Source organism: Gasterosteus aculeatus, chromosome 14 (assembly GCF_964276395.1).
Source record: "Gasterosteus aculeatus chromosome 14, fGasAcu3.hap1.1, whole genome shotgun sequence".
In the NCBI taxonomy this organism is placed as follows: domain Eukaryota; kingdom Metazoa; phylum Chordata; class Actinopteri; order Perciformes; family Gasterosteidae; genus Gasterosteus; species Gasterosteus aculeatus.
Genome location: NC_135702.1, coordinates 16,833,864 through 16,849,533, shown reverse-complemented (window position 1 = coordinate 16,849,533; position 15,670 = coordinate 16,833,864). Strand labels below are relative to the sequence as shown.

The 15,670-nt window shown below is 43.1% G+C and overlaps 1 protein-coding gene across 1 annotated transcript in view; it reads right to left on the bottom strand.

Annotated features, from left to right (window-relative positions):
* Positions 1 to 15,670, bottom strand: part of dcc (DCC netrin 1 receptor) — a gene marked incomplete in the record, with an annotated part of 177,412 nt that overhangs the window by 30,573 nt on the left and 131,169 nt on the right. Inside the window, 3 exon segments of the mRNA XM_078088380.1 lie at positions 2,853 to 3,015; positions 10,142 to 10,207; positions 15,629 to 15,661. Coding sequence (XP_077944506.1) covers positions 2,853 to 3,015; positions 10,142 to 10,207; positions 15,629 to 15,661 — 262 coding nt within the window.

Here is a 15,670-nt window from a genome sequence, read left to right as displayed (position 1 = left end):
AAACACTCTGCACCCACCCACTGTGAAAGCACTTGAATTGCTCATGTATGCTACAAATTATACGGACAAGCTGGAACAACATGAAGACAGACTAATTATGTTGGTTTATGCTGAGAGGCTCATTTAAATTTAAAATTGAATGTTTGTTTTTGTGAAGATATAAACTGGATTACACGATGCCAACTGACATGTTACCAACAGTACTAAGTACTGTCTAAGAAAGTATCATGAACCTGAACAAAGAATGAATCCGATATAGAGATGAATCAAAACTAAAACATGAATAATATAAATGAAATACTAAAGAAATAAAGTACGAGAGGCTGTACTTTATCGTCCAATAATGTAAGAGTTCGGGTGGCGTTGTTAGACAACCCTCGCTAGCTAAAGCTAAAATGTCAACTAACGGTCTGTACCGAACAGCAACTGTACATTATCGCTCAATAATGCACCGTGACTCACTCTCAACCAATCAGAACGCTGGATTTCATCTGCCCGTATTATAATAAAATATAAGACATCATAAACCAGACACATGCAGCCAGAAATCAAATGGACTCTCGTTACTAAACCGTACCAGCTGAAATATCATGAGCTGATTTGTGGAATAACATTTAAAACAAACCAGACTGTCACACCTGTAGGTCAAGTTGGGTCTTTGTCCTGTTTCCACGTTTGTTTTGTGACTTTTCTTTTGTAAATGAACTCTCCTCTCGTTTCAGGTTCCTTGCTCTTCCTCATGTGTCACCAGTCTGATTGTCTTCCCTGATTCCGTCCACCTGTTCCCACTCGTCCCTCATGTGTGCTTATAGTCTGCGTGTCCCCTCGTCCTGTCCCAGTGCAACGTGATCTCCAAAACCTGTTCGTAAAATTGTATACGAAAATCTTGAACATACAAATTCGTTACAATTTGGGGTGTAACGATTCATCCACTGAATCGATTAATCGATTTATATTCCTACGATACAACTGAATCAATCTGTGCTCCGCAAATCGGCATTCCGGACGACATATATCGATTACAAATCGATTGAAATGGTACATAATCGATTGTATTGATACTTGGAAATTTAAGCACAAAAACGGCATGGATGTGTGTTTGTTTGTGTGTTTTTTAGCACTTTCGACGCGTTAAACGTTACTGGATTCAGTCTGCATTTACAAACCAACTTATCGATCCAGCGAGTGGAAACATTTTGGCTTTTGCAAACACGGAGGCGTTCTAAATAAGTCGGTCGCTGTTTGTAGAATATGTAGAAGCCAAATAAAAAACCATGGAAACATGACGAATCTTTCCAGCCGTCTACTAAGGCGCCGTGGGATTAAACAACGGCGACAGTCAGGACCTCTAGCAGCGTCACCGCTGCAGCAGCAGCAGGTAACTCAGCTCTGCAGACACCTCAGGCCTCGCCAGCACCAAACTCAACATCACAGTAACAAGTTTATCTGTAAAGACATGCGACCCTACAATGAGGTGGAAAATCCGGGGTTCTGTGAATTGATCCAAACATTGTGTAATTATTGTGTAATGTTTACATTGAAAATGGCACTTGATTCAAATAAAAGGTTAATACATTTGCCATTAATTGTTGTTTGCTTGTTTATAATATCCATAATTAATTTAAACCTGATTTCCTTACAAGAAACAACAGGGATCTCAGAGACTTTGCCTGCACTGTCCAGTAAAGTGACTGAATTGATTTAAAGTCACTAAATCAAACCGAATCGAATCGTTCTAAATGAATCCAGATCGTCCATGAATCGAATCAGCAACCATGAATCGCGATTCGAATCGAATCGTTGTTAAAATGAATTGTTACACCCCTAGTAACAATACATAGGAACTGGCGGTGGTTAACCACTCCCCCTTGAGTGAACGTCTCTCCGCCATGTTGGATTTTTTGAAGGGGTTAGGGTTAGTATTCTATTCTTACAAGTTAACATTGATTTCTCGTTAAAAATGCAATCATAACAAGTGTGTTTACAGGGCGCAGGTCCCCGTTCACTTTGAATAGGGTGACGTTGCAGTCCGTATTTATTTTGTATGTATCACTACGAATTTGTATGTTCAAGATTTTCGTATACATTTTTACGAACAGGTTTTGGAGATCAGGCTGCCCAGTGTGTCATGTCCCTTCGTCTTGCACACCCGCCTCACGTTAGTATTAAGCCCAGGTCGTAGTTTTGTTTGTCCCGAGCACGTTATGGACTCCTTAGTTGGCCTGGTGCCGTTTCGGGCTCCGCAGCTCCTCGATTTAGTTTAGAGCCTTTTTTGTGATTGATTGTTTTGTTATTTCCTCTGTAAGAGAGATTTTGGTTTTACAATTGTTGACTATTCAGCTCTCTTAGTTTAGCCAGAACATTTCCCCGTTCACCCCTCTTTTTGGTTCCCAGGGAAATAAAAGCCTCAGCTGAACTGCTATTCTGCGTCCGAGTCCTCAACAGCCCCCCCGGGACACCCACTACTGAAAAGCAGCATGTGAAATGTCACAAACTGGGTAAATAATTGAAACAGATGTTTTCTAGTAATTCTAAAGCCATCAGATGTTTATGAAATCATCACCATAGAAAAGGATTTATTTTTGTCTGCAATGATAATTATTAGTATTCACAATCTATAATTAGATATTTGTAGTAATAATTCAATCTTTACAGTGATAATTAGATCTTTACAGTAATAATTTGATCTTTACAGTAATAATTTGATCTTTGCAGTGAGTGGTACTAATGTATTTCTGGAAAGGATAAGTGTGCCGTAGTGTCTTCCACACGCTGCCTGTACAACCAGGACGGAAATGGGAAAAATTATAACTCAAAAGCAAAAACGAACTGGTTCAAAATGCTCGTCTTACTTCCTCTGCTGGGCGGAGGAGCGGCGGGTGCAGATGAGCGCCACGATGACGACCACGACCGCAGTGACGGCGCCCACGGAGACCACGATGATGACCAGGAGGTTGCTGTTCTTTTGGGGCGTGGCGCTGCCGTGCGGTGGACGCATCTGACCAATTGGGGACTCTGAAAAAAACGCAGGGAATTATTAATCATCAGACAAAAAGTTGATTTAGTCGGATCTGTGGCAGATAACTGTGATAACTGAGGTCTCTGTTTAACTTAATAATTATGGATCTAGTTAAGATGACATTTCATTATACTGTTTGCACTCCATACAACTTTTCTACTACATTCGACACTGACATTGAATGAAACTACTGCCGTATTGATAACACACTTTAATGTGGTATTTACTTCTCATATTAAGCAGAAATATTAGTTCCAGTAGGACTACAAATCTTTTTTGGAAAAATGTCCAGATTCTGTTTTGTTCCTTGTAAGAATAAAAAGGGAAAATCTTTTCCAATAATAACACACTACATTTCAACTAAATGATTTCATTTTGATATTTGACTCCCATGAAGGGTGTTGTGCACATAATCCTTGATCGACACAACACTTTGCTCTGAAAGTTTGTATTCGTTCATTCTATAAATCTGTTATTGCATCAAAAATGTTGAGAGGCGAAAGGCAGCAAAGAAATTGGAAGTGAAACATGAGCACAGCTGATTTATCTGCATGATGCCATCAGTCCACCTTGTTTGAATACGGTCAACCACAAAATAAAGTTCTTATTTAGCCAAAGGACAAAACAATGCAGTGTAGAAATGTTTCTGACCTGAACAAACAAAGGAAATCCTCCAAAATTAAACCCCAAGTGGTTTGGCTGAAAACACAAAGATGCTGCTGTTGTTGCAACAATCAATACACAATGTTTGTGTGCGCACGTAGCTCAGTGTGTGTGCATGTGACATGTGTAAAGGGAGAAAGGGGAATTGATGACAAGCTCTGTCATTCATTAACTTGACCTTGGAGTAGAGAGAGAGCGCAAATAGGAGGATAGGGGAGAAACATACGTCTGGGAGGAGAGGGATGATATGAGGAGAGAAAGAGAGTGAGGGGGAGGAAGAAGCAGGAAATAGGGGGAGGCGTGATGGAGAGGAGTAAGGGAGAGGAAAGGGCAGAGTGGAGAGGAGAGATGGAAGAAAATGTGTGAGGCTCTTTTCCTCCTTCTCTCTCTCTCTCGTCTCCCTCAATGAGGAGCACAATCAATCACAGTTTACAGCTGAAGCACATCGGCCGTAATATCACTTTCTAGCTTCTCCTTTTCTTAAAAGTTGCATTTGACCTTTCTCCTTCTGTACGTGTTTATTTGAATACATTTTAAACAGTTTACAGACATTTGCTCCTTTTAAAGTGGCAGCGTAAAGGTGGAGATCATTAACAGTCAGATATCTGCGGGTATGGACGTAATCTGAGGAGTTAGCAACTTGTGAAAAGAAGAGCTGGACGGATGGATCAAATGGAAGCGACATCATATCATATTTGCATCAATGGGCAAAAGTGTTATTTAGTAAATTATGGTCCTAACGTCTATTCCTAACCACTATTCCTTGACCTCTGTGGAAAACACCACGGGGTCAAGGAAAGACGGTCCTGCAGACAACACAAAACAAGCAGGTTCAAAGTGTTACTTTATTATTTATAGTTATACTGTTCGTATGTACACGAACAGCTGTTATCACGGCGGCCACTACTTCCACGTTGTTAGGAACATTGCAAAGCAAATTCCAAATTCAAATAATTATGGATCTGTTTGTAGAAAGCCAACATGGAAATTGGACTTATCCAAAGATGGTGACGGAGCACACTAACGTCAGTCCACCACCCAATGAGTGACGATGACTACGTCCACTTCCGACGTACAGCATGTTCCTCAAAACAGAGCTGCAAAGGACAGCTGGACTCCCTCGTCCCACCTTCCACACGCCATCGCGAGTCTTCGTTACGCTCAACCCCATTTGTGCTTGTTTTGTTCCCCAAACCCTGATGAGGTCGGACGGAGGTCTGATATGACACTCCAACTTCCAATCAGCCACCACTGTACCGATCTGCCGTGTCCAGTCCAAATGAAACTATCCCCCTGATGAGGTGCTTAGAGAAACTGATTCTCTATCAGCAACATCATATAAGCTTCCCTGGAGCCTCGCCAGTTGCAAACAGAAGTCGGTTATTTTGAACACCAGCCACACCTCCTCCACTCTGAAAGGACGTTCTAGCTCTTTATAGTCGTCATTACGCCGCTCAGCTTTCAATCACGACCACTCGCTAAGTCCTTCGCTCTGACGGAATGTAAAAAAGGAAAATAGGTTCACTATCAAACGTATTTGTTCTCCTGCCGACTCTGGAGGGTATTTGCAACGCTAGCTCGCTCTCCACAAACGGGTGTGCTGGTTATCACCGTCGCCTCACAGCTAGAAGGTCCTGGGTTCGACTCCACGCAGCAGCCTTTCTGTGTGGACTCTGCAGGTTCTGTCCGGGTACTGCGGCTTCCTTCCACAGTCCAAACACGTGCTCTGGGGATTTGGTTGATTGGTGACTCTAAAATTGCCCGTAGGTGTGTGGATGTCTCTGTGTCGGTCCTGTGATTGTCTGGACACCAATGCAGGGTGTCCTCCGTCTCCGGCCCGATGTAGGCTGGGATTGACTCCAGCCCCCAACGGCCCGCTATGAGGGGTAAGCGACTTTCAAGATGTGACTGAGCTCCCAATAAACGGCAGTGCTTTGGTTATTAAATGTCCCAGAAAGAAGTCATAAGCAGCTTCTTTGCAGTTCAGCTTTAAAGTGCCTTTCACCGTGCACGCCAGGGACCAGGGGGCGGGGCATCCCGTGTGTGGCGCCCAGTGCAGGGAGCAGTGACAGACAGGAAACAGGAAATACGGTAGGGGCCGTGGTTTGCAGATCCCTGAGCTGATGACGCGTGGAAAGTCCGGTCGCGGTCTCAGCCAATCATGAGCCTGAACGGTTTTAGTGACGCATGGACAAAATGGCGGAATTACTCTGAAATACAAACACTGGACTGAAAATATCGTGAGTCTCTCTGGGGTCTGATTGGGCAGGATGACTCAGTTACACCAGACTGCCGGGTTTGTTTGTTGAGGCTCTATTTATTACATTACAGGTCGTTTTAGCTGACGCTTTTATCCAAAGCGACTTACAGTGTATGGGTTAAAAGTGTAATGTAACAAATTGCTGTAAATTTACGGTGCATTTCTAACGGTATCTTACAGTATGTCATAATAACTGTAACATACAGTTCAATTTCCATCCCTTGCTTGTAAATTAACGGCCAATGTCATGAATAAACAGTTAAAGCTGTCAATTTACAATAATAGCTGACTACCGTAATTCAACTGCATGTTACATATATTTTATGAAGTGGTGGAAATACACAAAGAAGTGCAGTGAATCACAATCCATCTGCATCTGTTGTGGGTTAATGTATGGAAGCCCACGTCAGCCACTGAAAAACAGGTCCTGTAAGTCATCATAATGAGATAGTATCTCATGAGATACGATTATGACTTTGACTTACAGGACATTACTATACATGCAGCTGTCACTTTTACCCAAAACGCCCATTTATGTAGAGTAATTGGGGGTTAGGGGTCTTGCTCAGGGACACTTCGACTTGGCACAGGGAGCAGCCAGGATTCAAACCACCAACCTTGTGCTGCACAGCACACCCTCCCTATCCCATGCGCCGCCTTCACCGAAATGTGTTTCTAAATATTTTAAAATGCAAAAAAATTTAAATGCAAAAGTATATGGTTATAAGTAAACGGTAACATTCTGGTATTTATAACACAAAAACAGTAATCGTATGGTAACAAACTGTAATCCAATATACAACAACACACCGTATATTACGGTAGGGCACTGTAAGTAAGCACAGTAATCCATTTTACGGTAACATAGTGTAAAAACCATTTACTATTATCCCGTAAAAAAACGGTAAATTTCTGGCGTCTTTGCTGCCAGTAAAATACCGTTAATTTACGGTGACATTTTTGTATGAGTGTAGCTTTTCTTTTCTTTTTGCCCGTGGAGCAATTAGGGGTTAGGTGTCTTGCTCAGGGACACGGAGCAGCCGGGACTTGATCTACCAACCTTGCGGTTCCCTGCGCACCCTCTCTACCCCTGTGCCATGATGACCTGTTTGATTCTATATTTTTGTGTGCAATTGACACGGACTGCAATGGGTTTTGTTTTAGGTTTCGTTATAAAATCAAAATTGATTTGATTTTAATTGAACCATCTATCCACACTTTACATGTAGCTGATATTGGACCCTTTCTCAGAAGATGCAACAAATCAACGGCACTAAAACCTAATAAGGAAAGTATAGAGTAATCAAACCAATGTAATGGTAAAGTCCACACTGAGTGTGTCTCTGCATGCCAAAGACACCAGTATTGTATCACAACGTGGTCGGCTTCCTGAAGAGAGCAAAGCTGTGGTCAAGTGACTGCAGAGACCTCTGCTTTTATGAAGTGGATCATTACTCTCCAGTGACGATGTGGACAGAGGTCCAGTCATGTCGGTCGCATTGGGACATTTGACCAACTTGGTTCATTACTTTCAAGCCTAATCTGCTGATATGGAGGAGAAACCTGCACAGCTGGATCAAAGCTGTAACACGTTGTAGACGTCGCAACATGCGATAAAATGACACATCGCACACTCTGAACTCGCGTGCAATAGCTTTTGGTGTTGCGATATTCATTTTACATCTAAATGAACATCACCAACACTTGTATTACTATGTCATTATATTGTCATCATGTTATCAGTGGCATAAAATAGTCTGAAGATATCACAAATCACAATAAATGTTGGTGCAATAATCGCACAACAAAAATGTCATATCGTGACAGCCCTCGTTGTCTTATTCACTGTGAATTGTAAATCCTACAAGTATCATTATCTTTAGGTCACGTCATGCAAAAGACCTCATAGAAGCGCTGGCCATGTCTGGCTAGACTTAGAAAACAACAATTTTCTCTGTTCAACAAACATTCATAGTACAAAGAGGATAAGTCTTAGTAATGTTGATACTTTACCTCTAGCACTACCATCGATACCAGTACCAGTACCATGGTCACTATCCAATGCCTCCAGTACTGTTTCAAAATCAACAACATTCACTTCAGTCTCAGCACTTCACTTTTTTAGTGTTTGCAAGCAATGTTGGCCTGCTCACTATTGAAACCCAGATGAGGAACATGGTGAACCTCGTACCTGCTGGACATCATCAGAGGGGCACCATCACTGTGAGCGTATCAGCATGCTGACGCTAGCATTGAGCCCATTGCAGCGCGCTGCACACCGGGGCTACAGGGCTGCTTACATTCTTACTTCTCAACTGTCTTCATCTTCACGTTGCATTTGAAAGTTAGATTATGTCATTAAATCATAAACAGGGAAAAGGCTTTGTGTACAAATAACTTCACACAAATACAAGGAAAATGATGATTTAGCACACACAGGTGTCAAAACCCCTTTGAACTGCCAGATATGTTGTTTAGTAGTACGAAGCCCCCCTGCCGTGACAAAAGCCGACTTCCCTCCTCCAGAGGAAAGAAGACATTTTCTTGAATGCTTTCAGCACCATAGACGAGATGGAAAACGCGTCCCCACTTTCCCAAACAAAGAGAGATGGAAGCAAAGCCACAGCTTGTTAGAGAATCACTGAACTCATCATAAAAACCATGGTCAGAATGATAAGAACTACCTAAAATGAACATGAAACCAGCTCCCTCCTGCTAACATGAGACCATCTCTATTGGTGAGGCGTGTTGTGTGGTCCACTTTGACATATAGTCTATGGCCCCAGGTGGCTCCTGTGTGCAGGCACCTGTGCAGATACAGACCGACCCGCAGGACCTGATGCAAAGCGTCTGACCTGCAACGTTCTCCGTGGGTCGTTTTTCACGTGACAGCAAGATGGGCAAGATAACTGATGACACTGTGTTAAAGATGAAATACGGTGGAGGTGATCAACGACGCTCTGCCCTCCATGACCCGCCATAAAGCCCAGAGGAGGTCAGAGGTCAGAGAGGACAGATTTATGATCGACTATGGCAGCAGCACAAAGCGTCCTCAGACAACACACAATCAATGCTTTCCAGATTCAGACCCTGACCTCTGACCTCTTTGCGGGGGGAGGAGCTTTTCTTTAAACAGAACTAAGCGGAAAGTTATGGTCCATGGTTTGTGTTGTTAGCAACAGCTTTAGCAGTAGTTTCAGCAGATCATTTCCTTTAGCATCATTGTACTAAAGTTAAGCCTGATACAAGCAAAGCAAATGCATAACCGCTATCTTTAATGTTAGCGTTGACAGGTTTATAACGATTAGTATTAACTTTACCACGAATGCTATGTTTGGCATCATATTTGAATCTAAGCTCTTGTTTGCTACAGAGTTTACTGCATGTTAGTAATTAAAAATCCAGCAGAACAATCCTACTGGCTTTTGGCCTCGATCATTAGAAATATCACGGTCACATAATATCATTAAGACAACTAATATCATTACTAAAGAATTCATAAATACTAACATTAAAATTGGCCTTTCTTTGTACACTGATTTCAGAGACAGTAATATGTCAAAATATACTTGTGAAAATATATGTTCTATATACTATAAAACAAATAATGATGTTCTTGTGTAAATATGAAAAGTGTAAATAAGAAGTAGTAACAATGTATCCTCTTCAGGTTTATGACCTTAAATTGGATATTGTTTCTGGTAAAATCGAGAAGCTAATTTTCTCTCCTGTCATTGTCCTACTGATGAATTATCATCAGTAATGTTGTTGTTGTTCTTCGCATTATATTTCAAACCACAAGCAGGTAATTGATGCGCCACAACACTCTTTCCTTCCTCCTCCATAAAGGTTATTTTCTGCCGGTAAAAGAACGCTGATTTATGGTGAGACGTGTGTGGTGATTAGAGGTCGGTCCCTGCCGGCGGCCTGTAGACACCGCGCGTCATTAAGCTCAGCTCAGACCCGACTGGTCAAAGACACGACTGAGTCGCTTTACTCACCACAATCCAACGGGCTTCACTCACAGGACATTTGGTTCCAACGCGGTAAACAGGTTCCACGAGTCAACACAAAAGTAATTCCACTTTGGGCCAAGCACAAGAACAATGTGTGTGTGTGTGTGTGTGTGTGTGTGTGTGTGTGTGTGTGTGTGTGTGTGTGTGTGTGTGTGTGTGTGTGTGTGTGTGTGTGTGTGCTACCGTTGATGTTGCTCCTGTCAATGAGGTTGGTGTCAGGCGGCCAGTATGCGTGGTCTCCCCCTCGACCTGGACAGAGAAATAAACTGGAACATCAGGATTGGAACAAAAAAACAAAAGAAAACATAAATGGCCGAGATGAAGATGGAAAAGTCACTTTAAGGAGAGATTGGTTCTTTGTTAGGAAACAAATGGCTTTGTTAGAGTTACACACACACACATTCTTACCATAGGTGGTCTCTCTTTGCCTCAGCTTTTATCAACTTGCCTGGATACCAACACTAAATGGCTGTTTGAATTGGCTCACATAGAAGGGACTAAACGCTTTAGTCATTCCAGCAGAGCTGATTCCAGCCAGGTTGCAGATCTCTGATTTGTTAGACAATTCCAAAAGACGTGTTATGTCCCCCCATGGCTGCTGGGGAGACAGCGCTTAAGCACGGGGACGCCGCTTTCCTACATAGTTTACAGCCACTGAATCAAAACTGGCTTCTACTCTCTGTATTAGTAGTTTTTTTTGATATCCCCAAATTAGCAGGACGTCTTTGCTGGACAGCAGTCGAACCAGTACATGAAATAAGAGTGAACGTGAAGAGGAAGTCACAAGCAGATCCAAAGACCTCCACGTCTAAGAGTCACCCCAAAGCCAAACAGCCATTCCTCATATTCCACATTTCAGAACATCGTCACTCCCTCACACATTATTATGTTTCTGTGTGTGCATTACACACTGTGGATATGTGTGTGTTTACATTACATTACATGTCATTTAGCAGACGCTTTTATCCAAAGCGACTTACATTACACTTTAAACCCATTGCTTTTTCACATTTTTGCCTGGGGAGCAATTAGGGGTTAGGTGTCTTGCTCAGGGACACTTCGACGTGGAACATGGGGCAGCCTGGAATCGAACCAACAACCTTGTGCTTCCCAGCACACCTTCTCTAACCCCTGCGCCACGACTGTTTAAGGTGTAACAAGGGAAACCATCGCTCTTCCCTTCTCCCTTTACAACACGTCTAATGTATATGGAGAGGAACCTCAGTGTCCACACACACACACACACACACACACACATTCAGATGAGCACGTGGACACACACATCTGTCAGTGACAAACGGCACCATTTAACAGCCTGGCTGGTTCAGCGTCCCCATCGCGTCACTTCGCCAAGTCCAGCTGCACTGGAACTTCCCAGAGTGCATTAGTAGAAAGCAGTGAGCACTTTGCTCGGATGGAGGTGGTCTGGGTGCCATTTCCACTCTGTGTATCACAGCGAGCTGCTGTATGAGCAGATAATCTTTGACGATGTCCATTCCCGCTCATTGGAAAGGTTGTGCGCTGTCCCTGTGCTCCCATTGCGGAGTCATCAGATGTCCTCTACCCTCTGATGCGAGCCGGTACATTAAAAAGGAAACGCTGCTCTGAATCTGTGAATTGCCTTCATCAGGTGGTCAGAGTCACTACTGTTGACTGTAGAATTTAGCACCCATTGAAACTCATTCTGTTTCCTATTTCCTTTATACGAATGTCATGAACCGGTGAGTCCTGCTTGGAAATGATCTGATTCTATAGAAAAGTCCATAAGTGACTTATGGAAGTGATGTTCATTTGTGAACTATGGTCCAATAGACACAAAGAAGGGTTTGATTCGGGGGAAATGATTTGATGATGATTTCAGGCAATTTATGTTTTTTCTACCTGATTTTTCTACCATATTCACAATGAACCTACATTTGAGTTTTTAACGGTGTAGTGTACATGGCCATCCTCATCCTTTTTAATTATACTGCAGTGGCCAGAGAAGGCAAGGTAGGCACTGCCTACCCTGGCAAAATTTCAACATAAAAATGTTTATTAAATTAAAATATAATTGAATAAACATATTTGTATCTTTAATGTTTGTTCTTACAGTTCTGTATGCAAAGTAGTGTGTTATTTCAATTGTTTAGACGTTACAATGACAAATGTAGCCGACACGCATAAACAAATACAAAGAAATGGCAGAATGAGCTGCTTTTATTGTCTCTTCATTGTGGACGACAAGTTGTGCATGTAACCTTCGATCAACATGCGCGGCGAAGAAAAGTACAACTGTGGCCAAACATGGACCAATCAAAATCGAGATATAACTGGACATTTGCGCACCTGACGGCACTACACCAGCTACGTTGTAAGCGTAATTAAAATGATAGTGGTGTTCGCGGATATCACGGATCTCAGACGAGTTTTACAAAGCTGTGATCGACCTCTTCACGAGGAAAAGCGGTTATGTACAAATAATCAGTCAGAAACTATTTCGGGCTTAATATTGAATTGTATATATATATGTGTACATACACAGCGTTGCAGCTGGGCAGCGATGTTAACTCTAACACAGCGACGTCATGCGCGCGGTGTGCGGATATAAGGCGCTAGCATGTAGCTAACTGGCTAGCTAAACATCCCGGCGTAGAGGTTGCTACAGAAGCGTCATTTATCTGCGACTTCCCTTTCGCGCCGGCCCGTTGTGTCACTGTGAGCTCGGGCTGATCTGGTCCAGCTGTTTTAGCTCTGGTTCTTCTCTCGTACCGAGTTTGGGTCGGGTCTTCTTGGAGGACACTGCCGGTGGTCGCTCCTGTTATGTTGTTAAACCTGATGAGAGCGCATCGTAGGGCGGCGAAGGGCCCAAATCTCAATGTGTTTTAGGGCGCTGAAATGATAATGTCAATTATTATCTTCATCAGTGATTGGCTAACTGCTCCTTAGACCCGCCGCTTTGGGACCCGAGTCCAGCTGAGACATGCGGAGAGGACGTGCAGGAAAGGCATATATTTTGCCCTGATATCTTAATTTAGAAATATTATATAATCCAACTTTTTTTTAGTATCTCATGGTGGGGCCAGGCCCCGTTGCCCTCTATGGACCAGCCGCCACTGGTGATATGTCATGCTGATTGGAAATCATGAATCATGATTGGTCATGATATCGACCGTGTAAGGTAATATTACTTTCATAACTCAGTGTCCTCTTACTGACATCCTTGTTTGCTTACCTGTTGCACCTGCTCTCCCCTGCTACCGTCTACTCCCTGGACAACTTGCTGGCTAGCTTCCAGTCTCTGGCCAGCCGGCTCCCTGCTGGACACCCACGCTCTGAGGCGGCTTGCCTGGGAAGCCTCTCCTCGTGCGGTCAGTCTGACAGCTGCTTTTCCAGCTAGCTGTCGGCCAACCGCCCTCCGGTCAGCGCGTAACGTTGTCAGCTGACTGAACTGCTTCCTCCATTCCTCGCCTCATCCATCGCCACTCGGCTCCGATCACCCGTCTGCTGTGGACCATCCGGACGTGCCCGTTTCCAACTCTGGTCAACAAGTCCGTGGCTAGTGGCATAGACCGGCTTCCATCCTCCCAGCTGGCATGGTTTTGCAATACTCCACCTCCCAACTCCTCAAACTCAACAACTCCTCCCTTCGTCTCAGCCGTCAAAACACTTGGACTTCTCCGTCTCCTGATCGCTCCACTCTTTTGATCCCCTCACCGCTGCAACTCCTGCACGTCATCACCACAATAAACTACCCGTGCGAGTTGCTTGGCTCCGCCCCCTTACCAAGGCACCTGGAACCTGTCCAATCATCCACATCTCAAAATTGCTCTGTTTAACACGCGATCCCTAAACAACAAGGGCCTCTTGCTCAATGAATTCAGCCTGCTTTTAAACTGTCTGGTCCCAAACCCCCTGGTTACTGCAGTCATCTATCGCCCCCCCCAAAACCAAACCCTGCTTTCCCCCCTGATCTGTCTGAATTTCTCACACATCTCACCATCGATTCTGACCATTGGTCCACCAATGCAAACACCGTGAAGACCATCAGGACCAAGCGCCAGACCTGGGGCAACAGGGCCTTCTCAGCTGCTGCACCTCCCCCATCCAAATCCGCCAGGCTCCCACCGTATCATCACTCAAACAAGCCCTTAAAACCCACCTCTTCAAACTGGCTTTCAAATGCTAACCCCTTCATGACTCATTCTCCAGTTTTCTCCAGTTCTATTTTTTATTTAATTTATTTATATTCTGTGTTTCTGTTTTACATTTACATTGCGTCTTTGGGTACCCAGAAAAGCGCTAGAAAAAACGAAAGTATTTTAAACTTTTCACAATGGGTTTTGAAATTCTGAAAGCTAATTGTTGTATTTTGGTCACCTAAAAATGCCCTTTTCGCCAATTGCTTTTAGCTTGCTCTTCTGTCATGGGGAATTTTCCATTTTTAGAAAAACAACACGTGTCGGGCAAAATACAAAAGTAAAGGCTTCCAAACTTCAGTCCAGAGATGGAAGTCTTACGCCGCTGCAACTGTCCACTTCTATCATACGGGACACGAGAGTTCTGTCCTGTACAGGGACCTCGAGATCGGCAGTTACACCACTTTGGTCCAAGACTGAAATATCCTGGACATCTGTTGTGTTGATTTCTTGCTGGGGATCCGACAACTTTTCACACCACAATGTTACAACGGGAGGGGGGCGCAAATGTTGCGCCGTCATTTTCATGTGGCATGCGTCACACAGCGCGACCCCCGGTGGTCTGATTAGGGATAGCAGCTGTTTATAATATCCCAGCTCTAATAGTAACTAGATGTTATGATGATGACAATGATTCATAACAGTGTAACAGGCTGACACCAATCCTCATTACACTTACGATTCACAAGGCCTTTGGGAAAACACAACATTAAAAACTACAAAATGATTTGTCAAGTTCTGTGAGGTTTGAAAGCCTGAAGATGCAAATGATAAAAAAGTATTTTTGGCTTCAATCATTAGCGTTACTTCCCCTTCTGCCAGCTGTCGGCTGATGAATAGAACCGGCGAACACGGCGTTAATTATGTCTCCGTTCATTTGATGATCTTTAATATGGTAAACAGGTCTTTTCCATCGCCCCCATAAGTCTAAATTAATAACTACAAAAAGATCTTCCTCCTCTCCCATTTCATCTCTTCGTGTTTCTCTTTTCTTTTGCCAAGAAAATGAGTCGGGTGGGTTGTTCCCACAAATAGTGTGTTTTCTTTTATCGTCTATTTTTCTTGTTAATTATTTTTTCATTAACGTACATGCATAAAACAATTCGCTTAACTATCTTATTTATCCTTTCTCCAACTTACTATCACCCCTCTAACTTTCTGTTTGTTCACACATTTGCTTTCATCTTCCTTTCTATATTTAAATATTATTTTTTTTGACTCAGTTTTTACTGAACATAGTTGGGAAAATATGAATCAAATGTAACAAATACTTTCAGATTTTAATAGGTTTGGTTTAGTTCTTCTTAGTCTGTTTTAGGGTCCTATAATACCTCTACAGCTCGGGACATATGGTCAAAATTACAATTAAAAAGAGTACCCCCGCGTGGACGTGCAGGATGAGCCGAGGACCGATGGAAGAGTTCATTGATGAAATGTAAAAGCAAACATATTACATGTACACACACACACACACTAGTGGGCAAAGGCATACCTTGATCATTTGCCATCTTGTCTGGATGTTCCACTGAAAAAA